The sequence below is a fragment of the Astyanax mexicanus genome, chromosome 13, assembly GCF_023375975.1.
Source record: "Astyanax mexicanus isolate ESR-SI-001 chromosome 13, AstMex3_surface, whole genome shotgun sequence".
Lineage (NCBI taxonomy): Eukaryota > Metazoa > Chordata > Actinopteri > Characiformes > Acestrorhamphidae > Astyanax > Astyanax mexicanus.
The window spans coordinates 44,528,595-44,556,370 of record NC_064420.1 but is presented as its reverse complement, the minus strand read 5'-3'; the positions used below and the strand labels follow the sequence as shown (position 1 = coordinate 44,556,370).

General features: G+C 37.5%; 1 protein-coding gene and 11 non-coding genes across 12 annotated transcripts; 4 read left to right on the top strand and 8 right to left on the bottom strand.

Annotated features, from left to right (window-relative positions):
- The first annotated feature begins 764 nt into the window (after positions 1-764).
- LOC125780693 (5S ribosomal RNA) lies at positions 765-883 on the top strand. Its single transcript, XR_007423973.1, has one exon. It is a non-coding gene; the product is annotated as a 5S ribosomal RNA (ribosomal RNA).
- A 5,852-nt stretch (positions 884-6,735) lies between these two features.
- Positions 6,736-10,697, bottom strand: LOC111194054 (uncharacterized). Its single transcript, XM_049463098.1, has 9 exons — positions 10,179-10,697; positions 9,338-9,650; positions 8,775-9,144; positions 8,546-8,633; positions 8,213-8,454; positions 7,735-8,097; positions 7,455-7,645; positions 7,034-7,370; positions 6,736-6,876 (listed from the first exon to the last, which is right to left on the bottom strand). Exons 2-7 carry the CDS (start codon positions 9,550-9,552, stop codon positions 7,640-7,642), a joined length of 1,284 nt encoding a protein of 427 aa, XP_049319055.1. The 5' UTR covers positions 9,553-9,650; positions 10,179-10,697; the 3' UTR covers positions 6,736-6,876; positions 7,034-7,370; positions 7,455-7,639.
- A 1,676-nt stretch (positions 10,698-12,373) lies between these two features.
- Positions 12,374-12,492, top strand: LOC125780692 (5S ribosomal RNA). The gene has a single exon (XR_007423972.1). It is a non-coding gene; the product is annotated as a 5S ribosomal RNA (ribosomal RNA).
- Positions 12,493-12,823: 331 nt separating this feature from the next.
- On the bottom strand, positions 12,824-12,942 carry LOC125780691 (5S ribosomal RNA). The gene has a single exon (XR_007423971.1). It is a non-coding gene; the product is annotated as a 5S ribosomal RNA (ribosomal RNA).
- A 3,517-nt stretch (positions 12,943-16,459) lies between these two features.
- On the bottom strand, positions 16,460-16,619 carry LOC125780697 (U1 spliceosomal RNA). The gene has a single exon (XR_007423977.1). It is a non-coding gene; the product is annotated as a U1 spliceosomal RNA (small nuclear RNA).
- A 2,430-nt stretch (positions 16,620-19,049) lies between these two features.
- LOC125780712 (5S ribosomal RNA) lies at positions 19,050-19,168 on the bottom strand. The gene has a single exon (XR_007423990.1). It is a non-coding gene; the product is annotated as a 5S ribosomal RNA (ribosomal RNA).
- Positions 19,169-19,881: 713 nt separating this feature from the next.
- On the top strand, positions 19,882-20,000 carry LOC125780711 (5S ribosomal RNA). The gene has a single exon (XR_007423989.1). It is a non-coding gene; the product is annotated as a 5S ribosomal RNA (ribosomal RNA).
- A 285-nt stretch (positions 20,001-20,285) lies between these two features.
- On the bottom strand, positions 20,286-20,404 carry LOC125780710 (5S ribosomal RNA). Its single transcript, XR_007423988.1, has one exon. It is a non-coding gene; the product is annotated as a 5S ribosomal RNA (ribosomal RNA).
- Positions 20,405-20,912: 508 nt separating this feature from the next.
- Positions 20,913-21,076, bottom strand: LOC125780696 (U1 spliceosomal RNA). The gene has a single exon (XR_007423976.1). It is a non-coding gene; the product is annotated as a U1 spliceosomal RNA (small nuclear RNA).
- Positions 21,077-24,192: 3,116 nt separating this feature from the next.
- Positions 24,193-24,311, top strand: LOC125780700 (5S ribosomal RNA). Its single transcript, XR_007423978.1, has one exon. It is a non-coding gene; the product is annotated as a 5S ribosomal RNA (ribosomal RNA).
- A 290-nt stretch (positions 24,312-24,601) lies between these two features.
- Positions 24,602-24,720, bottom strand: LOC125780690 (5S ribosomal RNA). The gene has a single exon (XR_007423970.1). It is a non-coding gene; the product is annotated as a 5S ribosomal RNA (ribosomal RNA).
- A 457-nt stretch (positions 24,721-25,177) lies between these two features.
- LOC125780695 (U1 spliceosomal RNA) lies at positions 25,178-25,341 on the bottom strand. Its single transcript, XR_007423975.1, has one exon. It is a non-coding gene; the product is annotated as a U1 spliceosomal RNA (small nuclear RNA).
- Between the last annotated feature and the right edge of the window lie 2,435 nt (positions 25,342-27,776).

The window sequence follows — 27,776 nt, the reverse complement described above, 5'->3', positions numbered from 1 at the left end:
TCATACCAATATTCTTATAATAGAATACATATAATAAAAAATACTCTCACTTGGCAAATATATACCACAAACAAGAAATAAAATATAAATAATGTTTATTTAAGCTGTTCTTCCGCTGTTACCATAGCATATGTGCTATGCATGTAACTAAATTCCATTTTAAAGTGAATTGTAAATGAAGGTAGTATAAGCTTCAAATAGGGTTTTAAATTGAATCAAAAATCAAAAACTTAATATGGTCAGATTAGCCAAATGTTAAATATTTTGTCCCCCTTTTTTAAGACACATTTAGGAGATAACAATGCAAAACAAAACATAAAAAATAGAAACCTAAAACGGTGAATTTTACCAGAAAAACACAACAGTGTCATTTATATCTCCTATATATATATATATATATATTTTTTTTTTTCATTTTACATTTTTCTCATAATTCAACGCCAAGTGAGAGGGGACTTTTATTTTGGCAGGAGTCACCCAGCCCGTAACTACAGCTCTCTGACTAAACATCCCTGCATGTATTTTAGATTAATAAAATAGATTCTGTTTCACTGCAGAAATATGATGTGATACATGTTTATATGCTATATAGTTTTAATAACTAACTTTACTGTTTGTTTTGGAACGCATATAGATAAATCTAAATGAGTCGACTCCACTTTATTTTGAAAAATGGTAAAACTATACAGAAATGAACTTCACTAGGCTGTATTCACGTCTCCTGATCTGTGATTATAAGAGGGTAAGTAGGGAAAACTGTTCTCGCTTACGGCCATACCACCCTGAGAACGCCCGATCTCGTCTGATCTCGGAAGCTAAGCAGGGTCGGGCCTGGTTAGTACTTGGATGGGAGACCGCCTGGGAATACCAGGTGCTGTAAGCTTTCTTTAAAATTGTTTACTTTTTTTTTTTAACTCTTGTTTATACAGCTCTGGAAAAAAATAAGAGACCACTTCATTTTCTGAATCAGTTTCTCTGATTTTGCTATTTATTGGTATATGTTGGAGTAAAATGAACATTGTTGTTTTATTCTATAAACTACAGACAACATTTCTCCCAAATTCCAAATAAAATTATTTTCATCTAGAGCATTTATTTGCAGAAAATGAGAAATGGCTGAAATAACAAACAAAGACGCAAAGCTTTCAGACATCAAAGAATGCAAAGAAAATAAGTTTATATTCGTAAAGTTTTAAGAGTTCAGAAATTGATATTTGGTTAAATAACTGGTTTTGAATCACAGTTTTCATGTATCTTGGCATGTTCACCTCCACCAGTTTACACTGGATATTTGGTTTGATGGCTTGTGATCATGCATCTTCCTCTTGATTATATTACATGGGTTTTCAATTTGGTAAAATAAAAAAAAACTTATTTCCAGAGCTGTATATTCAAAAATTGTTAATTATCACATTGGTCAATCTTAAAACCAAGTATACAAATACGAGAAAACTCATTATACAAATACAAAAAAATAATTCATGATGAATCTCAGAACAGGAAAATGTTAAAAATAACTTTGGCATAAATGTGTAAATACTTATAATATATAATGTATGTTATATAATTATTTGTTGCAATATTGATCTATATGGTCAATCTGTGACATACTTTTCTCAAGTACGATTATGTATTTTCCCTCCGTAATTAAATGAAATCCAACCAACAAAGACAATACATAGACCATTTCTCCCTTTTGACACATACCTATTACAACAACAACAAAAAAAAACAATCATGTCCGCCTCCATTTAATCTGTCAGATATATCTACATGGATTGTTTTGTTATTTTAAACCTTAATAATCTCACATTAAAAGTAAATTTTGAGTAATACTGTAACAGACTTTTCCTATGTTGTCACTTTTCCTGAACAAATGCTGACACCTACTGGCAGCAGTCAAACTGAACTATAAATGCACTGTTGCAAGTGAAGATACTGAAGAGCTGTTTATATTTCCTAAATAAACCTTTTTTAATGGGTATTTTTCTTATTTTGCCATAAAATGTGCAAAGGCACAAGTGTATTTTCACTGTATCTGTTAGGTTAAACTCAAAGATTAAATTGCTGTGCAGTTTTTATACAAGGTGACCTTATTATATGCCTTACTGCTACAGGAAGAATTTCTGCCATTTCTTGTGATACCCCTGTGAAAATCATTAAAAAGCATTAATCCACAAACACATATTTATACTGGATTTCTTACACAGACAATTATTTTTACCTGCACAGGCCCCTAATCCCCATGCTCATAAACAGAAACAAAATGATCAATATGTAAACAATTGTAGCATATGTGTAAAAACACGCAGGTGTTTATTATGCAGGTAAGGAGCGAATTTTTAATTTTTAGGACTGAAATTGAGTGAAAAGTGTAACAAAGGAGCAGAACGCCTTGGAGGCTCTTTTTACCTCCTTAAACTCCACATTTCTGACTCTGTGTTTGGTAAACATTATTCTATCAGTTTATGTTCTTTATTTAATAGAGATTTAGCCGCTTTATTAATCCAGTGCTGGCAGTTTTACACAGTTTTCTACTGATGAAAGATGGCGCTCAGCTCGACTTCTTAAAGAGAAGCTGAATAAAGATGGTGGACCCAGCTGCACTAAACTACAGGCTGTGATGCTGAAAACTGTTTATTCGCCGCTTTATAGTTATTATAAACAGGCCATAATATTGTATTTTAAGTGGAATTTAATTATTTTAGAACAAATAAGGGTTTAAAAAATTAAATATACACTAACCTACCACTATAAAGCAGAGCTTTCCTAATCTGGTCCTGGAAGCACCTCCTGCTACTCTTAATTAAACCCCGGGTTTCTGAATCAGGTGTGCGTCTGTGTTAAATTGAAGGTAAAAAACTATAATATATTGATTAATATTATTAATAATATTGTAAAGACAAAAATAAGAGAACCAACAGTCTGACACATAAAACAAATGAAAATACGAAAAACAAAGGCAGAGAAATATTTTAGAGAATCAAATTCTTTTGGTGAACAAAAAACAAACATGGTCTTGCCTAGGGTTAAGGGAATTATCTGACTGCAACTATATTTCCAGATCTACTATATATATATTACTGTTCTATTTTATTATTCTACTCCGTTGTAAATATTGTTCTCTGCATTCGAGTGGGAACCTGCACGTTTTTCACTCACCTGTACTTTGTGATGTGACAGTAAACATCTTGAGGTTTGAGTTTAAGATAAAAGGGTATATAAATTGAATTGGTCTATTTTAACTCTGCAATATATGTACAGTTAAAAACACAGTAATTATAGTTAATAGTTCATTAGGCCAGTTCTCATATCCAAGCTAAATGCTACCGAGGGGTATGGGAGGGAAAGAAAGGGAACATAAGCTATTGCGACTGAGAGAAAGGGAACGATCGTGATTGGTTGAAACAGATCGCGGTGCTTTGTGGGATATGTAGTGTATTTCCTCTCTGCAGTCGTTCGCTAAACGGTGTTATATCTTTGTTTTTTGTTTGTTTTTCAGATCTGTTCTCGCGCTGTAACAGTTTATATAGTGTGCTGTTTATTCTGGTATCCGGTAGTTTCGGCTGGATTAAAGGATTTAAAGGAAACGGCGGGAGAAAATGAAGGGGGGTTTTTACTTCCGGACTCGGACACACGTCCGGAGTGAAGAGTGGTGGGCTGGTACTATACATTCGCGCAAAGGATTATGGGAGTCACTAAAATATTATTTTTAAATGTTTTAAAGGGGTAAAGTGGAAATTTGGAGCATGGAGGCTTTAATTGTGTGTGTATTGCACTGTGTGTTTATTGTACTTTGTGTGTTGGATACAGCAGTGTATTTTCACCCTCTGTGTGAAACAGAAAGGGCAAAATGACTCCTTTCTATCAGCTCTGAGCAACTCATACTTACCTGGCAGGGGAGATACCATGATCAAGAAGGTGGTTCACCCAGGGTGAGGCTCAGCCGTTGCACTCCGGTTGTGCTGCACATTAAATTCTGGCAGACACACAGGTACTTACAAAGGCTGGAGGGTGAACAGTGGAGGTTTCGTCACTGGTAAGAGTGATGTGGGGCAGATCGGCATCCAGGACACCCTTGTCCACTTCTACGTCACTCTGGTATGCCTCATCAGCTTCATCTGGATCAAGCTGCCCAGGCTGAACCACCTCCTCCTCTGGACTGGGTCCATCGTCGGCAATGTCCTGAAGAGAGAAAGGCTCCCCACTGCTCTGACTGAACAAATACCGTATTTTTCGGACTATAAGGCGCACTTAAAAACTTTAAATTTTCACAAAAATTGACAGTGCGTCTTATAATACGGTGCGCCTTTTGTATGGATTTTACTCGTCAGGTTGTAAGGAGCAGTAAACACACACTCCGTGCAGCGTTATAGAGAGTTTCAGTGCTATACAGAGTCCAGAGCCGTGCAGCTCCGAGGCTGGAGCAGCAATAGCATTAGCTAGATGCTAACCGCTAAGCTAGCTAGCTTATTCACTGTTCAGAGATCAGTATTATCTAAATTTTACTCGTCAGGTTGTAAGGAGCAGTAAACACACACTCCGTGCAGCGTTATACAGAGTTTCAGTGCTATACAGAGTCCAGAGCCGTGCAGCTCCGAGGCTGGAGCAGCAAATAGCATTAGCTAGCTTATTCACTGTTCAGAGATCAGTATTATCTAAATTTTACCCGTCAGGTGTAAGGAGCAGTAAACACACACTCCGTGCAGAGCCGTGCCGCTCCGAGGCTGGAGCAGCAATAGCATTAGCTAGATGCTAACCGCTTAGCTAGCTAGCTTTTTCACTGTTCAGAGATCAGTATTTTCTAAATTTAGCACTTTTAATACTGCTGGAGCAGTATTATTAGAGTTAGATGCTAATCGCTAAGCGTTCACCGTTCAGAGGTGAGTTATCGGCCTGTAAGTCTGTGCTGCTTTGCCTGGCTAGCATTAGCTAGATGCTAAGCGCTAACTCTCTCAGAGGTGAATTTTATCAGCCTGTAATCTGCTTGTTTACCGTGTTAAAACAAGCTACGGGGGACGAATCGCTAGCTAATATCTCACTGTCTTACCAGAACACGCAGGATTACTCAGTGTAACGCTGTCGTTTAAGTTTGGGTTAACTTTACTAGTTTAGGTGACTAGCTAGCGTGCTAGCGGATAGCTATGCTAACGCTGGTGCAGCAAGCCTTAGTGGACATCTGGAAATCTAAGCTTACTGTAAATAAACTGAAGCACGTTACTCACCCAAATAAACAGTTTTCAGGAGAGGAATCTGTGTAGATTAATATCCAGCACTCGTTTGACTTTGAAAGAGCTAACGTTAGATTTGTATACTGAGACGCTCCACCGGCAAGCGACCACCCCCGGTGGGGGAAGGGAAACATGGCGCCACCCCTGTTCACTTTGATATAGGCACCCTTTCTAGTGTCACTTAACGCGCCTTATAATGCGATGCGCCCTATGTATGGAAAAATAGCAGAAAATAGGCGTTCTTTGATAGTGCGTCTTATAATACGGTGCGCCTTATAGTCCGAAAAACACGGTACTCCAACCCGAGCAGCTCAGCAGAATGGACATCAACAGAAGCCCGGAAATTCTCCTCCACAGGCTCTCCAAACAGCTGCTGACAACGGGCGTTGAGGCGATCGATCAGAGGTGCAGAGTATATTCTGTGGTGTCGCCCTTTGCCACCAAACACAGCATCGGAGGTCCTGTCCGAATTCCAGCGCGCGATACCGCTTATCAGGTAAACCTGATAGGGGCGTGCAGCACAGTGGGGACCTGAACATTGCAATAAAACATATTAGAATATTTACACAATTAAATGTTACATTTGTTACAAGAATAAAGACTACACTTGCATAAGTTGCATACCTGGAATCATATTTGGAAGTGATTTGTGGAAACCCTCCATGCTGTTGCTTCCACGAAGACATTTATAGAACGGCACATCCACATTGTTGATGGTGGTGGTTCGTGCTACCCTATACATGCTCATGTCTGGGGGATCTTGCAAGCATTCCAGGTGTTGCTGCTGGGCGGCCCACACCTCATCGATGACTTCTGTAAATACACACAAAGTACATCCACATTGCATGTTGCAACACACAATTGGTTTAACTTCAATTAAGTAATTATTTAGGTTGAATAAAACTAGTTAATTTATTTTTACAGTGTACAGGCTTAACTAAAACTAAAACTATTTTATAGAGCCCATGCATTTGGTGTATTCGTTTTACTATTAACTTTATACAAAAAAAGTTATTAAAACATTTGATAGACTTTCATACCAGGTGTTTTAAAGAGGCTCACTCCATTCTCGTCCAGTCCGGCGGGGCCTTTCAGCTCCTCGATGGCCAAATGGATGAGTCGGAACGTTTCCTGAGCCCCAAGAGTCACCCTCCGCACACGGTGCTTCAGCTGTTCCCTCGAGATGTGGTGGCGGACAACGACCTCATCTGAGACCGTAGACATCGTTGCTGGATCTTTTGCTCGGACAGCTTTGATGAGTAGCTCCAAGTCCGTGCGGTTATAGGCCAGCACTGCCCCAGCTAGCGCAGATTTAAATGCAGCGTACTTGGAGTGAGACTCTGTTCGGATGGCTACATCAAAGCGGTGGATCCAGTGAAATATGTCCAGACGCACGATCATTCCATCATCCACCCAAGGCTGGAACAAAACCTCCACTGCTGTACGGCCCTGGGCACGGCAACAACCACTATTCACGTACAGGATTTTAGGAACGGGTTGATTGGCCATCCGAAACCTTCCAACTCAGCTTCTCAGCAGACTCCTCGCAAGTCAGAACAAAGGAAACTACCTGGGAATGCTCGTTTCCGATGCTGGTGAACCACTCGGCAGAGCGTGCACCTTCCCCAGACAGCTTCTTCACCACCTGAAAAACAGGTTTAGGTGGCATAATGCATATTGCATAGGTAGATTCTGTTTTGAGTAATTTATCAACAATGTTTACAGTTGACCCCAATTAAAAATGAATAAAAGCTTTCATGTTTTGCATTGTATGGAATACCATTATGTACTGATTTACATACCTTCTTGGTTGAGTCCATTTTCAGTACAGTGCCAAAAGTGGAGAGGATCTGGCTCCTGTAGTCCTGAACGTTACCAGCCTCTGCCAACAGGAAGGCATGTCGCAAGAGCCGCGCAGAGGGAAGCTCCCTTTGAGGAGATGGAGCCTGGAAAGTGTGCCCTAATGCAGAGACGATCCCTCCGGGTTCCACGAGAGTCATGAGGAGCGTGGTGTACAGGTCCATACGCTGAAGGTGTTCCTCGACGTGACTCTCTTGAATCTGCCGCCACACTTTGACCATCGTGTTACCTTCGGTTCTGTCCCTCAAAAGGCGCACAACGTTTCTATCCACACCGCGCCTGTAAGCAGAGCAACAGTCATTACTTTCTGTTATTTAGCTTTAACTTGTGTAAAGCGCACACGTCATCGTTCGGTATACTCACTTGCTGGTGAGGATGGCAGGGAACATGGCCTGATGAGCCTCGCTGAGTTGAGTTACAATAGCGGAATCCCATGCTAGCCATCGGCCGAATGCGCTGCCTTCTCCACTTCTGGCTGCCTTTGTACATGGCCCACAGCACAGGACTTCAGTGACCATCGTGTACCAGCTGGACACGTCACAGATGTGTCATACCTGTTGGTGAAAAAAAAATTAAACATGTGGTAATAAATATTCAACTGTAATGCAATAATTAAAATATGGTTGAGGTGAGACATACATACCCGGTGGTGGTAGCCAGACTTGTAGAGGTACACATTCTGTCCTCTTCCCACACACTCATCCCCTCGAGGACACTTCAAGGAGTACCTCCACACTCCTACAGGGCGCCACACAAAGACACGGTTCCGGAAAAAGGGCTGTGGAGATGGCACACCACTCCTGACGTAGCCAGGAGGCTCTGGTGGGTAAAACCACATGCGGTCAGACCTCATCACCCGCCGCCTCTTGAACAGACCCGCGTTGTCCTTGTACACCTGAACAGAGGTGAAAAGCCCTCTTTCTGTGTCCTCTTTTAGCCAGGAAATGTCGGCAGGGGGGATTCCGTTGGGCTTTTCCCACAGACGCACCCAACCCTCCAGCTCCACCTGCAACATGCAGCGCATACAAAACATTTACAAAACATTAAATGTACAGAATATTTTAACTACAAAAATCCTATAAAACACTGTTCTCATTTACACTGTTTATAATAAAAATTACTTTTGCAAGGGATTCCGCAGTCTGCGATGGCAAAGGACAGGCATGAGCCTGGCTTGCGGAGGGGACCTCTGTGGACTGGCTGGGACACTTTTTCTGAGGTGCAGGTTTTTTGGGCAGGGCGGCTGGCTCCGGCTGTTCTGGCTGGACAGTAGTCTCTGACCTCTTCGGCCGAACAGCGGCCTCCCGAGTCTTCTTAGTCTTGTTCTCTGGCCGAGACGGGGACTTTTGAGACTTCAGTGAGTCTAAAAATTCACAAAACAGAGTAGTCCATTATTTTATTATCTTGTCATTTAAATAAAACATGCATGTCTATGAAGTTGCTATCTCCCTTGCCTTCCACACGCTGGCTAGCAGCAACCAGTTCCATGTCATCACCTTGCCACGATGAGGGATCAAACTTAGAGGTGCCTGCCTGCAGTTGCTGGACAAAGAAAAAGGAGTAAAAACATCTGGTTGATATTGTTATTGTTAAAAAATAAAATCACTGATTGAACAGTTTTCATGTACTACACTATGCTGTCCATTTACTCTGCAATTCTTCTATTTTCCTGTTTACACTTACTTGGTCCTTATCAGAAATAAACTTCCTGAACCTCTTCATCTGCACACTTGTGATGTGGGTCACTGGTGTGTGTAGCCACCTTCTCACAGAAGTGTATGCCTTTTTAATGAGCTCCCTCTGATCAGCAGTAAACTGCTCTGGCCTGTCCTTTTGGGTAGGATACTGCCTGTAGAGTTCCCACATCTCTATAAAGGTGTGATCCTCAAACCCTCTCTGACCATAGATGCACCTGTCGATGTTAGCCTCGAGTACAATGGAGACTGGCGGGAAACTCTCTGCGTATTCTGTGAGGAAGTCTTTCACCCACCGGTTCAGTACCTCCCCCTTTTTCGGTGGGTCGGCCACCTCTGCCCTGTGCTTGTCAATTATACTGGAATCATATAAAACAACTTAGTACTGTCATAGTTTATGCAACTGCGAATGAGAGACGTTATTTACAAAGACTAAAAATTAACACTTGATAACAGCCGTAGTTTTACGCAAACACATATTCAGGTAACTTCTTTAAAGCACACTATTTAAGATGCACAGCTAATAATGGAATTTAATATAATACTGCTTACTACTTCATGTAGCCCACATCATTTGCCACAAGCCAGTGGAAAGAGCCATTCTCGTACTGGCCAAATGGCACAACCAGCCTTCCCAGGCACATCTGATTTGATGGCGCAGGAATCCCCTCTGCTCGAAGGAGCTTCTCAGCATGGGCCAGTGCTGTGGTCTCGTGCAGAAGCTCCTGTGGAGGTTTGGGGAAGACCTTTTTTTGTCCCTGTAGCATCGGGCCTCTTTAGTTGCCACCAGTATGGCCTGCTGACGATGAACAGGGGCATCTGGATTTACAATGCGGACCGTTGGGATCGCCATCCTCAGCTGTAGCTAAACACACACACGCACACACACACACACAATGTTGAAAGAAGAGTTCAGATCCTTTGTTCAATTACCAACACACAATTGTAAAAACATACCGTTATAAGTAAGTCTGACATGTATAAAAATACTACATGTGTAAAAGTATTAGAAGCGAAATGTGGTAGTAATAGTATAATAATGTAGTATTAAAGTACCAGTTTGGATTCTGTCACCACTAAATTATTAATGGTGAAGTATCTAAAAAGTAAGCAGCAAGTTGGGTATGCTGGGGGTGCAGCTAGTACATACTACTGTACGTACAGTTTTATATACAGCTATACATTATCTAGACAAAGGTAGACGCCAATTAACTGTTACTTTAGAAATTATGGGAACACAAAAAAGTTTGTCCAGCTTTTAGATTTTGGAGGATTGCTGTCAGGATTTGATTTCATTCAGTGTGTCAGTGTGTGTAAGCAAAAAGATTGCTTTAACTGAAAATTTACAACAATTCTGAAAGTAAGTAAGGTATTCCCAAATTTCTGCACTCACCAGGCTGATGATGGAGAGGATATTAACTGAGCACGGCCGGGGTAAGGGCTCTTGACTGCGTGTGGGGCTGCGGGAGTACCTCTCTCCACACCACTGGCTGACCCACACACTGGTCTGCAGGACAAGGAGAAGGTAGTGCTGGCAATACAAACACACGTCCAGCAGGTCTTTCGTAGGGAGGTGGTCTGCTACCGGAAAACCCTGAAATTAAAAGAGGTTTGCAAAATAGTGAGGGTTAGGAAAATAGTGTCAGAGAGACATTTTGTGAGGATATGATTGCATACAGTAGGCAAAAAGATGATACAGCTGGCAATACAAACACACGTCCAGAGGGTCTTCACTAGGAAGGTAGTTCTCGTTCCGATATCTCTGAATTGGAAAGAAGGTTGGGGAAAATAGACAGTGGCAGTAAAACATACAAACTCACAGATGTTGTCCAGTGCTACGCTTAATCGTAATTAAGATTATATATTATATGAGAAAAAAGTGTTAAAACACCTGTTAATTATTTTTTCCCAAATCAAGTTATTAAAAACAGAATTCTGATTTTGTGAAAGTAAATGTGCGTAAAATTCTACAAGATTTTGGAGCATTTTTGTGAGGATATGATTGCATACAGTAGAAGAGAAGATGATAGCCCTGGCAGTACAAACACACGTCAGGCGGGTCTTCACTAGGAAGGTAGTTCTCGATCCAATATCTCTGAAATGGAAAGAAGGTTAAGAAAATAGACAAAGACAAATTTACAGATGCCATCCAGGGCTACGCTTAATCCCTGTCCCTGTAATCAGTCCATATTCTAGATAGAGTTAAAAGCAAAGACACATTATATGAGCAATGTTGAAATTCATTTATAATTTCTTCCAAAATCAAGGTATTAAAAACGTGAGTAAATGTGCGTGGGAAAAACTTTCTACTAGATTTTAAAGCATTTCTAGATTTTAAAGCATTTCTGAGGGATCTGATTGCACACAGTGACGAGCTTTAGTGAGGTTGGGATGTTGGATGGAGCACCATCATTCCCAAAACACATTTATACACCTTTCTGCACCTTTATGGCATTCGCTATGGTGTCCGTAGCTTCTAGCTATATAAAAACTAGATGAAATGGTAATTTTAACTATTTTTAAGTTGAAGTGCAGACCCACAGTGAAATACAGAGATTGCCCCCAACGTATTTAGTGCTCGCATCATTCAGCCTCGTGTAACTGAACACATTTAACGCGATACTGAACTGAAACTGACATAACTGAAGCCGGGGTGGGTTAAAAAACATGTAGATATAGTTATTTAATTAGTTATTAACCTAGCTAGTTAAGTTAACAGATCTCCGACCTGGAGTAAGCTACGGAGATATAGATAATATAGCTAATTAGAGATAAACTTGCCGTCCAAAGAGCTCTCTAGAAGGCTAGCTAACTAATTAATGGTGTTATTCAAACATCGATTTGAAGAAACATGAACTTTATCCACTAAATATGTGTATAAATTTTATTTTTTAACAGACTGACTTACCGCACACTCGCGTCCGTCAAAGCTATCAGCGCAGCGCCGAACGAAGACCCGCGATTGGTCCGGACTCGTCTAGGGCGGTAGTATTCAAATATCGGCAATCGGATTGGTGTACAGTCTACAGTGACCGTAGACTCGACCGTAGACTCCCAATCAGATCGCGTAATTCCCCAAATGTGGGAATCTCGACTGCATAATTTCTGGTAGTGGGGGACTGCGTTCGCGCTCACCCCTGATAATTGGTGAAAAAATAGATTAATATACTAATTTTTAAAAATCTGATTTACAGCTGTCCAGAGCTTTGAGTATTTTTGTTGGTGATATGTGTTGTTTGTTTGTGTTGTATTTTTACATTTCACATGAAAGTTTTTTGTTTTATGTGCACATTGAATAATTGGCCCTGTTACGCTAAAACTTAGGCTCAGTAACCTATTGCCAGATTGTATAGCAAAAAAAGAAATCTTGATTTATATTTAATTAAACAAAAATAACTAAGAACCATAACAAACCAAAACCAGCAAGGAGAAAAAGGTTTTCAGTAATGTAATACCAAACAAGAAAAGAGCTTTTATTTTGACAACCTTGAGCTTCAGCTTTTTATTGTATGTATTTTATTATAAGAATGTTGGTGACTATTCTCCTGATCTGTAATTATAAGTAGGTTAGTTGGGAGAGCTGCTCTCGCTTACGGCCATACCACCCTGAGAACGCCCGATCTCGTCTGATCTCGGAAGCTAAGCAGGGTCGGGCCTGGTTAGTACTTGGATGGGAGACCGCCTGGGAATACCAGGTGCTGTAAGCTTTTTTCAGCCTCACTCACTTTACTCCACATTTACTACGATACTTTGTTTTTTGAAATTTTATTAAAAAAAATACAATTTGCTCATTCTCACAAATGAAGACTTCACTCATTATTTACAAAAAAATACGACAAAAATAAGTTTATATTATTTCTGCGATCTGAGAACTGTGAAATATTTTGTAAACTGCATGTTAAGGAAGAACAACACTACAACAAATAATCTAATTAAATATTCTATAAAACATTTATTTAACTGACTCAGTCAGGAGAAGCAGATTTTTTTGTAATTTATTTATGTGTGTATTAAAGTTAGAGAGTAAGGGTGAAAAAAAGCTTACAGCACCTGGTATTCCCAGGCGGTCTCCCATCCAAGTACTAACCAGGCCCGACCCTGCTTAGCTTCCGAGATCAGACGAGATCGGGCGTTCTCAGGGTGGTATGGCCGTAAGCGAGAGCAGCGCTCCCAACTAACCTACTTATAATCACATATCAGGAGAGGAAAGTTTATTAATACCAACATTCTTACAATAGAAAACATACAAAAAAGCTGGACGGCTCAAGGTTGTCGAAATAAAAGCTTTCTTCTATTTGGTATTATATTAGCGAAAACCCTTTTTCTCCCTGCTGGTTTTGCTAAATTACATGTAATGGTTCTTAGTTATTTTCGTGTAAATAAATTATATATCTACTCTACACATACTCTTTCTGTCATATTTCTTTTTTTGCTATAGAACCTGGCAGTACGTCAGATTGTGTTTCATTCTCTAGTAAAATTGCCATTATTCAACTTGCACACTATAAACAAAATCATGTAAAATGTAAAATTAAAATAGAAAGAAACAAACAAACAACAAATCTCTCCGAGAACACTTAGAAGACCTTTAAACAACCACTGATCCCAGATGTACTCAAGACCATGTTAAGCTAGTATATTAATCTATTTTTTTCACCAATTATCAGGGGAGAGCGCGAACGCAGTCCCCCACTACCAGAAATTATGCAGTCGAGATTCCCACATTTGGGGAATTCGCAGGCTTTGTGTCTACGGTAGTGCAAAGTCTACGGTGACTGTAGACAGTTACGGCTCCTGATTGGTAGTCTACGGTCGAATTACGCGATCTGATTGGGAGTCTACGGTCGAGTCTACGGTCACTGTAGACTCTACACCAATCCGATTGCCGATATTTGAATACTACCGCCCTAGACGAGTCCGGACCAATCGCGGGCCGCCGTTCGCTCACCGTCGGCGCTGTTGTGAATCTGGCGCTAGCTTTGACGGACGCAAGTGTGCGGTGAGTCCCTCTGTTAAAAAATAAGATTTATACACATATTTAGTGGATAAAGTTCATGTTTTTTCAAGTCGATGTTTGATTAATACCATTAATTAGTTAGCTAGCCTTCTAGAGAGCTTTTTGGACGGCGGATTTATCTCTAATTAGCTCCTATGTCTCCGTAGCTTACTCCACGTCGGAGATCTGTTAGCTAGCTAGCTAGCTAACCTAGCAAACTAAGTAAAAACTATATATCTGAATGTTTTTAAGTTATAGTTACCCATCCCGGCTTCAGTTATGTCCGTTTCAGTTCAATATCACGTTAAATGTGTTCAGTTACACGAGGCTAAATGATGCGAGCACTAAATACGTTGGGGGTAATCTCTGTATTTCACTGTGGGTCTGCACTTCGCCTTAAAAATAGTTAAAATTACCATTTAATCTATTTTTGTATATAGCTAGAAGCTACGGACACCATAGCGAATGCCATAAAGGTGCAGAAAGGTGTAAACATGTGTTTTGGGAATGATGGTGCTCCATCCAACATCCTAACCTTACCAAAGCCCATCACTATGCCTCACATTCCTCAGATATGCTTTAGAATATTAACTCTAACAAAAGCAGAGTCATATGCTTGCTTTCAGAAGTTTGGTCCATTGGAGTTACCTTTGTCTATATAATATATAAATGTATATAAAACTGTACTAGCTTTACTTACAACATACCCAACAATAACATGCTGCTTATTCTTAGATACTCCAGTATTAATAATCTAGTGGTGACAGGAAACAAGCTGGTACTTAAATACTAACTATTACACTACTACTGCCACATTTTACGTCTAATAATTTTACTTTTACTTTAATTTTCAGCTACAACTGAAGATGGCAATCCCAACGGTCTGCATTATCAACCCAGATGCCCCTGCTCATCGTCAGCAGTCCGTACTGGTGCCAACCAAAGAGGCCCGATACTACAGGGACAAGAAGAAGGTCTTCCTCAAACCCCAACAGGAGCTCCTGCACAAGACCACTGGACCACAGGCTGAGAAGCTCCTTTGAGCAGAGGGGATGCCTGCACTTTCACATTAGCTGTACCAATGCCACCGCTGGTAAAGAAAGCACCTGCCACCTGTACCATCGCCAGACCAGTGCCTGCATCTACTGCAGCTTCTGGAATTGCTGGTCCACCCACATCAGTCCCTCCGACTGTGCCCTCAAAGCCTTCCACTCAGACTCTTAGCGCATCACACAGTACAAGCAGCTCTTCGCTATGGGCGAGAGCTTCGCAGTACAAGCTGAATGAACAGCCTTCAGAAGTAAGAGCCAGACATTCACAAGTAAAAAAAATCTCCCTGTCTGCAACCCAGGGATATATATTCTGCCCCGTAAAAATGATGGCACTTTTGCGTGTTGTTAGCTGTTTTTGTTCTATGTATGCTTTATGTTCTTGGTTACTGGAAAAAAAATGTTTTTTTTTTTTGTAAATATGTGCATCCTAATGTAAAAGTTTTTGAAAGTGTTTAATGACTTTATATTCTTAATTATTCTAATGCCAATGGTTATTTATATTTTTGCTGTATTTTGTACTTTGTTCCCAGTTTCATGCACTTAATTGATAACGTGATGTAACTTTACAGTATATGTATGTTGTGGAGAAAAAAAGACTTTGTAACTATGTACATCTTAATGTAAAATTTGTTGATAGTGTTTAGTTGAATGACTTTATATGATTAATTATAATGCTACATTTGTTAACACTTTAAAACATTTTTAATAAAATGTGTTTGTTGGAACAATTATTAACGATTTTTCATCATTTTACATAATGCCTAAAATATGTTTTTAAATTAATTTGAATTCAGTGGATTTAAAACTAAACATGAATAAACATGAATATATATGTATATCTATTTATATTTTATACACATACATTATTTGCCTATACAGTGCATGGCCCTACATGCCAGATTTCTGGTGCTGATTTATACTGAGTCATAACAATAACAACTATAAAGTGCTAAAAAAAAAAGTAAACTTGTAAAATTCAGAAAGGGTTTGAAAAGAATAACTGATTTCCTATGTATTGTACAATAAATATAAGAATATATATTATAATTATGTAGACACACACTGTTACTAGCCTAAAAGTTCAGAGTTTATTAGTCATACAGTAATATACAGTATACTTGCAGTGAAATGCTTCATGACTGAATACATGAAAAAAAAAATCAATACAAGTAAAAAGAGTATGCAAGACAAAATTGTAAAAAATGAATAGACTGTAAAAATATAAGCTAAAAGAAAGATGTCAAACAATATGAAAAGAGTAGGTATATACAGTGAACAATGATCATAAATATATTTACTATCAGGGATTTATCTCACAGAGATCAATAGAAACACAATAAGGAAAAAATCCATGTGAAACCACATACAGAATGAACAAAACGAACAATTCACATAATAATCTTGGACGAAAATTATTAAATATGAGAGGAATAAAGCTTCAGAATCGTCGCATCCCTGTAAAACATGCCCTCAAAAGGTTATAGTTCACCCGGTAAAACGGCAACAGACAGCAGCTGTCAGGAAAACACAAAACACACGTGGATTAGAGGTTTGACAGACAAACAACCAATCAGCGCCCTCAAACTCTGTCCCTCCCACTGACGTATAAATCGACACATACAGCATCATGAACGTAGACAATTATCCAATCACATCGCGAGGAAGTTGCACTACGGTACGGCGCACCCCCATTCGCAGGGGTCAGCACAACCGGAGTGCAATGGCTGAGCCTCACCCTGGGTGAACCACCTTCTTGATCATGGTATCTCCCCTGCCAGGTAAGTATGAGTTGCTCAGAGCTGATAGAAAGGAGTCATTCTGCCCTTTCTGTTTCACACAGAGGGTGAAAATACACTGCTGTACCCAACACACACAGTACAATGAAAACACAGTGCAACACACACAGTAAAAGCCTCCATGCTACAAATGTCTATTTTACCCCTTTTAATATTTAAAAATCGTCTTTACAGTTTCCCATGATCCCTTGCGGTCAGCCCGTGTCCACTCCGGACGCCTCCGAGTCCGGAAGTAAAAATTCCCATTTATTTTCTTCCTCAGTTTCCTTTAAATCCTTTAATCCTGCCGAAGCAGCCGGATATCAGAATAAACAGCACACTATATAAACTATTACAGCTCGAGAACGGATCTGAAAAACAAACAAAAAACAAAAATATAACACTGAATAGCGAACGACTGCAGAGAGGAAATAAACGACATAACCCACAAAGCATCGCGAGCTGTTTCAACCAATCACGATCCTTCCCGTTCTCTCAGTTCCCTTTCTTTCCCTCTCTCGCCCATCCGGTGGCGTTTACTTTGGATATGGTAACTGGCCGAATGAACTATTAACTATAGTAATTATTATTTAAAAACACTGTACAGAAAAAAGTGCAGGTTTCCACTACTGTACAGGGAACAATATTTACAACGGAATAAAATAATAAACCAGAAATAGAAAAACATATATTTATTATACTAGCAAACTCTTCATAAAGTGTTATATATAAAATTCATGTTCATAGGTTCAAGATTTGAAAATATAGTTGCAGACACTTAAAACACAGAGCCCTATGCAGATCATGTCTGTTTTTTTTCCCCAAAAGAAAAATATTTTCTAAAAATATGAGATTACAGTCTAATAAAACTCAGTAAATAAACCGGTTTCAGCATTACAGCAAGTAATTTAGTGCAGCTGTGTACGCCATTTTTATTCAGCTTCTCTTTAAGAAGTCGAGCTGAGCGCCATCTTTCATGAGTAGAAAACAGTGTAAAACTGCGAGCACTGGATTCATAAAGCAGCTAAATCTGTGTTTATTAAAGAACATAAACTGATAGAACATAGAACTGATAGAATGTTTATCAAACAAAGAGTTAGACATGTGGAGTTTAAAAAGGTAAAAAGAGCCTATGCGTTCTGCTCCTGTTACACTTTCCACTCAATTTCACACACGAAAACAGGAAATTCACTCCTTACCGGCATAATAAACACCTGTGTTTTATTCTCCGTTCATTAAGAACCTTTATTTATGAATTTAATTAACCTGTTCTTACAAAACAGCTTCGACTTAAACTAAGAGCAAACAATTAGCTTAATTGGGAGATGGAAGGGGAGGGAGTCTCACTAGAGTTCTGATTGGTTGGTTTGTGGTCAAAGTCTGAAACGTGATTGGTAGTCTACGGTCAAGTCTACAGTGCGTGTAGCCTCTGAGCCAATCAGAAGGGTTAAAAGTCTGTAGACAGTGCAATACTGTATATCTAGGACACTGCCTTTGATAATATTCTGTGAAAAACACATTTGGACAAAAACTTTCGGAACACTCAGAATTAACAAACGGTTAGGAGTGGATAAAAAGATAAAATATGTATTTCTTAAATTACGTTTTTGTCATTTAAATATTTAATATTGTTTTTTCATGTACAAGTATTTTCACTTGCAACAATGCATTTATAGTTTGGTTAGACATCTTTATTATTAAAAGGAGAACATGGTGTATAATACTGATATAAGAAATAAGATGCATTAAAAACACGCCAGTAGGTGTCAGTATTTATTTAAGAGAAACTGACAGTGGGAAAGGTCTGTATACATGAGGAAAGTCTGTTACTGTTTGTATGTGTAAATCAAAACTACAACAAATAAGAAAATTACATCCTATAATATATATTGTGTAAATGCATGTATTAAAATCTATGGCAAAAGCATCAACCATTTCACCATATTCAAAAGGCTACATAAAGTGCAAGTTAAAAAAAGCAACAACACAACAGATAAATAGTAGAAGATTATAAATAGATTAATTAATAAATGAGGATTGAGGATACTGAAAATAAATAAGAGTAAAATGCATTTAAACTTGCTAGCAGGTGTCATTTATTTAGGAGAAACTGACATGTGAAAAGTCTGTTACAGTATGTCCATGTATTTTAACACTAAAACAAATATTCATTTTATAAAACTTTTCATATTATATTAACCTTTATATATATATATATCACTTTTATTAAAGTCACTGAAATGTAAGGCCACATCACAGTATAAAAAGTACTGATATTCAGATTTTTAATATCTGTATATTTGCCTTTTGTTCTAGAAATAAAAAATGAAATATTAATGTTTAAGAGTGCGTAAAATGTAGAGTTCTATTCATTCCTGAAAAGAAAATATCATGCAGAATTTTAAATATAAATGAGTGAGAAAGTGCATTTAGAGTGAAAAAGCTTACAGCACCTGGTATTCCCAGGCGGTCTCCCATCCAAGTACTAACCAGGCCCGACCCTGCTTAGCTTCCGAGATCAGACGAGATCGGGCGTTCTCAGGGTGGTATGGCCGTAAGCGAGAGCAGCTCTCCCAACTAACCTACTTATAATCACAGATCAGGAGAAGAGAGTTTATTCCTATATAGCTTTATATAATATATAACAGAATGGGTTTCTTAACAAACCATTAAAACTACATATTACACAGATATATTTCATATCCACATATTCATACATTTCTATAGTAAAACACTATTTATTTATTTAAATAAAATTAAAGATGTTTATTTAGAAAGCTCCATCCTGTTAAAAAAGCTCTCATTCATGACAAAGCTAATAATACCAAATAAAACCCGGTTAGTAAATATAAACAACTCTGCTGTGTCTCTCTTTGCAGTAACATTTCCTGTTTAGTTTGTCTATTTTATGTTAAAGAGTGGAACTGTAAAACTAAACTAAAGAATATTTGCCTAATTTGAGTCTGTTTATTACTTTTCTCCTGAAGACCTTCTTAGGAGTTTATACTAGATTCACTTTAAATTCACTTTAAACTGAACTACATTGTACATTTTGAACAAATTTGAGCCTTTAATTTTCTAAATAAATTATTTTTATATTTTTCTTAGTTTTACTATTAATATACTGAGTGAGAGAGCTTTTATTTTGACTAAATTGAGACATCCAGTGGTTAGCTTTTTATTGTAGGTTTTCTATCATATGAATGTTGGTGTTAATAAATGCTCTTCTCCTGATCTGTGATTATAAGTAGGTTAGTTGGGAGAGCTGCTCTCGCTTACGGCCATACCACCCTGAGAACGCCCGATCTCGTCTGATCTCGGAAGCTAAGCAGGGTCGGGCCTGGTTAGTACTTGGATGGGAGACCGCCTGGGAATACCAGGTGCTGTAAGCTTTTCTTACTTTAATAAACACTCTCACATTCATACACACTTTCTTACCTTATGATTTTTGATATTATTAAAACGTACACTGTGCTCACTTTTAAAAAATAAAGATTTTATTGTTTGTTTACAAAAAATATGACAAAATTTATTTAAAAACTTCGGTGTTTTGATAAATATTTTGGATACTGCATGTTCATTAAGGTCCATTTTTTAATGATGTTTGAAAAAATAAAGCATTATGTAGCAAATGTGCAGAGTGAGAGTGTATTAAAGTGAGAGAATATAAGTATAAAAGCTTACAGCACCTGGTATTCCCAGGCGGTCTCCCATCCAAGTACTAACCAGGCCCGACCCTGCTTAGCTTCCGAGATCAGACGAGATCGGGCGTTCTCAGGGTGGTATGGCCGTAAGCAAGAGCAGCTCTCCCAACTAACCTACTTATAATCACATATCAGGAGAGGAAAGTTTATTAATACCAACATTCTTACAATAGAAAACATACAAAAAAGCTGGACGGCTCAAGGTTGTCGAAATAAAAGCTTGCTTCTATTTGGTATTATATTAGCGAAAACCCTTTTTCTCCCTGCTGGTTTTGCTAAATTAAATGTAAATTGTTCTTAGTTATTTTCGTGTAAATAAATTATATATCTACTCTACACATACTGTTTCTGTCAGATTTCTTTTTTTGCTATAGAACCTGGCAGTACGTCAGATTGTGTTTCATTCTCTAGTAAAATTGCCATTATTCAACTTGCACACTATAAACAAAATCATGTAAAATGTAAAATTAAAATAGAAAGAAACAAACAAACAACAAATCTCTCCGAGAACACTTAGAAAACATTTAAACAACCACTGATCCCAGATGTGCTCTAGACCATGTTAAGCTAGTATATTAATCTATTTTTTTCACCAATTATCAGGGGAGAGCGCGAACGCAGTCCCCCACTACCAGAAATTATGCAGTCGAGATTCCCACATTTGGGGAATTCGCAGGGGTCAGCACAACCGGAGTGCAATGGCTGAGCCTCACCCTGGGTGAACCACCTTCTTGATCATGGTATCTCCCCTGCCAGGTAAGTATGAGTTGCTCAGAGCTGATAGAAAGGAGTCATTCTGCCCTTTCTGTTTCACACAGAGGGTGAAAATACACTGCTGTACCCTACACACACAGTACAATGAAAACACAGTGCAATACACACAGTAAAAGCCTCCATGCTACAAATGTCTATTTTACCCCTTTAAACATTTAAAAATCGTCTTTACAGTTTCCCATGATCCCTTGCGGTCAGCCCGTGTCCACTCCGGACGCCTCCGAGTCCGGAAGTAAAAATTCCCATTTATTTTCTTCCTCCGTTTCCTTTAAATCCTTTAATCCTGCCGAAGCAGCCGGATATCAGAATAAACAGCACACTATATAAACTATTACAGCTCGAGAACGGATCTGAAAAACAAATAAAAAACAAAAATATAACACCGAATAGCGAACGACTGCAGAGAGGAAATAAACGACATAACCCACAAAGCATCGCGAGCTGTTTCAACCAATCACGATCCTTCCCGTTCTCTCAGTTCCCTTTCTTTCACTCTCTCACCCATCCGGTGGCGTTTACTTTGGATATGGTAACTGGCCGAATGAACTATTAACTATAGTAATTATTATTTAAAAACACTGTACAGAAAAAAGTGCAGGTTTCCACTACTGTACATGGAACAATATTTACAACGGAATAAAATAATAAACCAGAAATAGGAAAACATATATTTATTATACTAGCAAACTCTTCATAAAGTGTTATATATAAAATTCATGTTCATAGGTTCAAGATTTGAAAATATAGTTGCAGACACTTAAAACACAGAGCCCTATGCAGATCATGTCTGTTTTTTTCCCCCAAAAGAAAAATATTTTCTAAAAATATGAGATTACAGTCTAATAAAACTCAGTAAATAAACCGTTTTCAGCATTACAGCAAGTAATTTAGTGCAGCTGTGTACGCCATTTTTATTCAGCTTCTCTTTAAGAAGTCGAGCTGAGCGCCATCTTTCATGAGTAGAAAACAGTGTAAAACTGCGAGCACTGGATTCATAAAGCAGCTAAATCTGTGTTTATTAAAGAACATAAACTGATAGAACATAGAACTGATAGAATGTTTATCAAACAAAGAGTTAGAAATGTGGAGTTTAAAAAGGTAAAAAGAGCCTATGCGTTCTGCTCCTGTTACACTTTCCACTCAATTTCACACACGAAAACAGGAAATTCACTCCTTACCTGCATAATAAACACCTGTGTTTTATTCTCCGTTCATTAAGAACCTTTATTTATGAATTTAATTAACCTGTTCTTACAAAACAGCTTCGACTTAAACTAAGAGCAAACAATTAGCTTAATTGGGAGATGGAAGGGGAGGGAGTCTCACTAGAGTTCTGATTGGTTGGTTTGTGGTCAAAGTCTGAAACGTGATTGGTAGTCTACGGTCAAGTCTACAGTGTGTGTAGCCTCTGAGCCAATCAGAAGGGTTAAAAGTCTGTAGACAGTGCAATACTGTATATCTAGGACACTGCCTTTGATAATATTCTGTGAAAAACACATTTGGACAAAAACTTTCTGAACACTCAGAATTAACAAACGGTTAGGAGTGGATAAAAAGATAAAATATGTATTTTTTAAATTACGTTTTTGTCATTTAAATATTTAATATTGTTTTTTCATGTACAAGTATTTTCACTTGCAACAATGCATTTATAGTTTGGTTAGACATCTTTATTATTAAAAGGAGAACATGGTGTATAATACTGATATAAGAAATAAGATGCATTAAAAACACGCCAGTAGGTGTCAGTATTTATTTAAGAGAAACTGACAGTGGGAAAGGTCTGTATACATGAGGAAAGTCTGTTACTGTTTGTATGTGTAAATCAAAACTACAACAAATAAGAAAATTACATCCTATAATATATATTGTGTAAATGCATGTATTAAAATCTATGGCAAAAGCATCAACCATTTCACCATATTCAAAAGGCTACATAAAGTGCAAGTAAAAAAAAAAAAGCAACAACACAACAGATAAATAGTAGAAGATTATAAATAGATTAATTAATAAATGAGGATTGAGGATACTGAAAATAAATAAGAGTAAAATGCATTTAAACTTGCTAGCAGGTGTCATTTATTTAGGAGAAACTGACATGTGAAAAGTCTGTTACAGTATGTCCATGTATTTTAACACTAAAACAAATATTCATTTTATAAAACTTTTCATATTATATTAACCTTTATATATATATATCACTTTTATTAAAGTCACTGAACTGTAAGGCCACATCACAGTATAAAAAGTACTGATATTCAGATTTTTAATATCTGTATATTTGCCTTTTGTTCTAGAAATAAAAAATGAAATATTAATGTTTAAGAGTGCGTAAAATGTAGAGTTCTATTCATTCCTGAAAAGAAAATATCATGCAGAATTTTAAATATAAATGAGTGAGCTCTCCCAACTAACCTACTTATAATCACAGATCAGGAGAAGAGAGTTTATTCCTATATAGCTTTATATAATATATAACAGAATGGGTTTCTTAACAAACCATTAAAACTACATATTACACAGATATTTTTCATATCCACATATTCATACATTTCTATAGTAAAACACTATTTATTTATTTAAATAAAATTAAAGATGTTTATTTAGAAAGCTCCATCCTGTTAAAAAAGCTCTCGTTCATGACAAAGCTAATAATACCAAATAAAACCCGGTTAGTAAATATAAACAACTCTGCTGTGTCTCTCTTTGCAGTAACATTTCCTGTTTAGTTTGTCTATTTTATGTTAAAGAGTGGAACTGTAAAACTAAACTAAAGAATATTTGCCTAATTTGAGTCTGTTTATTACTTTTCTCCTCAAGACCTTCTTAGGAGTTTATACTAGATTCACTTTAAATTCACTTTAAACTGAACTACATTGTACATTTTGAACAAATTTGAGCCTTTAATTTTCTAAATAAATTACTTTTATATTTTTCTTAGTTTTACTATTAATATACTGAGTGAGAGAGCTTTTATTTTGACTAAATTGAGACAACTAGAGGTTAGCTTTTTTTTGTAGGTATTCTAGTATATGAATGTAAGTGTTAATAAACTCTCTTCTCCTGATCTGTGATTATAAGTAGGTTAGTTGGAAGAGCTGCTCTCGCTTACGGCCATACCACCCTGAGAACGCCCGATCTCGTCTGATCTCGGAAGCTAAGCAGGGTCGGGCCTGGTTAGTACTTGGATGGGAGACCGCCTGGGAATACCAGGTGCTGTAAGCTTTTCTTACTTTAATAAACACTCTCACTTTTTTACACACTTTCTCACTTTCTTACCTTATGATTTTAGATATTATTAAAATGTATACTGTGCTCACTCTTAAAAATAAAGATTTCATTGTTTGATTACAAAAAATGACAAAATTAATTTAAAAACTTTAGTGCTTTGATAAATATTTTGGACACTGCATGTTCATAAAGGTAAATTTTTTAATGATGTTTAAAAACATAAAGCAGTATGTAGCAAATGTTCAGAGTGAGAGTGTATTAAAGCGAGAGAATATAAGTATAAAAGCTTACAGCACCTGGTATTCCCAGGCGGTCTCCCATCCAAGTACTAACCAGGCCCGACCCTGCTTAGCTTCCGAGATCAGACGAGATCGGGCGTTCTCAGGGTGGTATGGCCGTAAGCGAGAGCAGCTCTCCCAACTTACCTACTTATAATCACATATCAGGAGAGGAAAGTTTATTAATACCAACATTCTTACAATAGAATATATTTGGTATTATATTAGCGAAAACCCTTTTTCTCCCTGCTGGTTTTGCTAAATTAAATGTAATGGTTCTTAGTTATTTTCGTGTAAATAAATTATATATCTACTCTACACATACTGTTTCTGTCAGATTTCTTTTTTTGCTATAGAACCTGGCAGTACGTCAGATTGTGTTTCATTCTCTAGTAAAATTGCCATTATTCAACTTGCACACTATAAACAAAATCATGTAAAATGTAAAATTAAAATAGAAAGAAACAAACAAACAACAAATCTCTCCGAGAACACTTAGAAAACATTTAAACAACCACTGATCCCAGATGTGCTCTAGACCATGTTAAGCTAGTATATTAATCTATTTTTTTCACCAATTATCAGGGGAGAGCGCGAACGCAGTCCCCCACTACCAGAAATTATGCAGTCGAGATTCCCACATTTGGGGAATTCGCAGGGGTCAGCACAACCGGAGTGCAATGGCTGAGCCTCACCCTGGGTGAACCACCTTCTTGATCATGGTATCTCCCCTGCCAGGTAAGTATGAGTTGCTCAAAGCTGATAGAAAGGAGTCATTCTGCCCTTTCTGTTTCACACAGAGGGTGACAATACACTGCTGTATCCAACACACAAAGTACAATAAACACACAGTGCAATACACACAGCAAAAGCCTCCATGCTCCAAATTTCCACTTTACCCCTTTAAAACATTTAAAAATAATCTTTCATTGTCTCCCATAATCCCTTGCGCGATTTAGATGTATACTACCGGCCCACCACTCTTCACTCCGGACGGGTGTCCGAGTCCGGAAGTAAAAATCCCCACTGATGTTTTCACGCAGTTTCCTTTAAATCCTTTAATCCATCTGAAACTATCGGATACCATAACAAACAGCGCATTATATGAACAATTCCAGCGTGAGAACTGATCTGAAAAACAAACAAAAAACAAAGATGTAACACTTTGTAGCGAACGACCGATGAGAGGAAATGGACTACATATCCCACAAAGCACCGCGAGCTGTTTCAACCAATCACGATCCATCCCTTTCTCTGAGTCACAATCGCTTTTTTCTCTCTTTCACCCACTCGGTGGAATTTAGTTGGACACTACCTACTAAACTATTTATTAAAATAATTATTATTTAAAAAACAAAACAAAAAAACACTTAAATACTCTTTTCATACCCTTTTCATATAACATTACTATTTATTTAATTATTAATAAAACAATACAAACGCATATAAATAAACTCTTTAATCATCCTATTTATTATTACAACCATATTATACTAGCAAAATCTAATAGTTCTAAAATTATATATCATGTATATAAAGTATTCATTTCATATATAGTATCCATAAATTTGGATTTGAAAATATATTTGCAGTCATTTAATTAATTGAGCTCCTCCTTGCAGTAAATAAAATAGGTAGAATTACTCGATGTGAGAATTGCAAAAATATTCTCAAAATATTTACTCTGGTATTTCTGTCTTCACAATATGTGAAATATATTACTGACTTTCGCCTCAATTAAACACACATACACACAATGCATCAAATCCAGGACAGAGTTAGAAAAACTGCTTTAAATCTAGCCATATTTTAATATTTAAACCGTGATTGGTAGAAACGTACCCCTACTGTCCTTAAATGAATACATTTTACTTAAAATACAAGATTACGGCCTAAAAACACTTAGAATAACAACAAAACCGCGAACAAACCGTTTTCAGTATTACAGCCTGTAGTTTAGTGCAGCTCTATACGCCATCTTTATTCAGAGGCTGCGAATATCGAGCCAAACGAATCTGGAGCTGCGAATATCAAACCAACTTCAGCCTCGTTTCTCTTTAAGAAGTCGAGCTGAGCGCCATCTTTCATCAGTAGAAAACAGTGTAAAACTGCGAGCACTGGATAAATAAAGCAGCTAAATCTGTGTTTATTAAAGAACATAAACTGATAGAATAATGTTTACCAAACACACAGTCAGAAATGTGGAGTTTAAGGAGGTAAACCGAGCCTACAACGCGTTCTGCTCCTCTGTTACACTTTCCTCACTTTACTCAATTTCACACATGAAAACAGAGAAATTCGCTCCTTACCTGCATAATTAACACCTGTGTTTTAATCTCCGTACAATTAAAACATTTATTTATTAATTTATTTAAACTGTAACTTACTTACAAAACAGCTTCGATTTAAACTTCGAGCAAAAAAATAGCTTAATTGGTGTGTTTGGAGTATCTCAAGCCCACCTGCATTCTGATTGCTACGCTGTAGTGAAATTCTGAAACGTGATTGGTTGGTTTTGGTCAGAGTCTGCAACGTGATTGGTTCACTATGGTCCCATTTTGCTATGGCAAAAGTCTGTAACGTGATTGGTAGTCCACAGTCAAATTCTACAACGTGATTGGTAGTTTACAGTTCAAGTCTATAGTGAGTGTAGACTCTTAGCCAATCAGAAGGCTTAATTGTCTACCTTAACCCATTAAAAGAGGAGACCGTTTCTAAATATTGATACCAAATTCAAAATTGCATATCATTAATGTTTTTTTACTTATTGTGGCCACATAACTGTAAATATTTAAAGTCCTGATAAATACATTTATTTACATTTGAATAAATATTAATTAAATCAAGTTCTTAACTTATATTTAAACAATTTGTTGTAGAACTTGTTATATGCAACATAAAACATTAAATTAAAGCATTTTAATTGTTAGAACTGTATAAGCAAAATAGACATTTAAAATGAGATTTTATCTCCAGTACTAACCCTAAAGCACTCCTACATGCTGTAAATAAGGTCAGAAGAAAAAAACACACATACACAAACTGTCCTGTAGTGGTGCTCTCAAGATGTTCAGTGCATCTGTGTATATGTCACTTAGGAACTTCATGAATTAAAGTAAAGGACAGAGTGCTGTAAGGAACTTTACACAGCTTTTAAAGGGTCTGCAACACTTATGTCACC

Bases quoted from the DNA above. Each gene is read 5' to 3' on its own strand.
- LOC111194054 (XM_049463098.1), bottom strand. From the start codon at position 9,552: ATGCTACAGGGACAAAAAAAGGTCTTCCCCAAACCTCCACAGGAGCTT. The intron at 9,145-9,337 runs GTAAGCAGTATT...ATATGATTCCAG, and splicing joins GATGTGGGCTACATGAAGTA to TATAATTGACAAGCACAGGG. The intron at 8,098-8,212 runs GTAATTTTTATT...TGCATGTTGCAG, and splicing joins CTGCGGAATCCCTTGCAAAA to GTGGAGCTGGAGGGTTGGGT.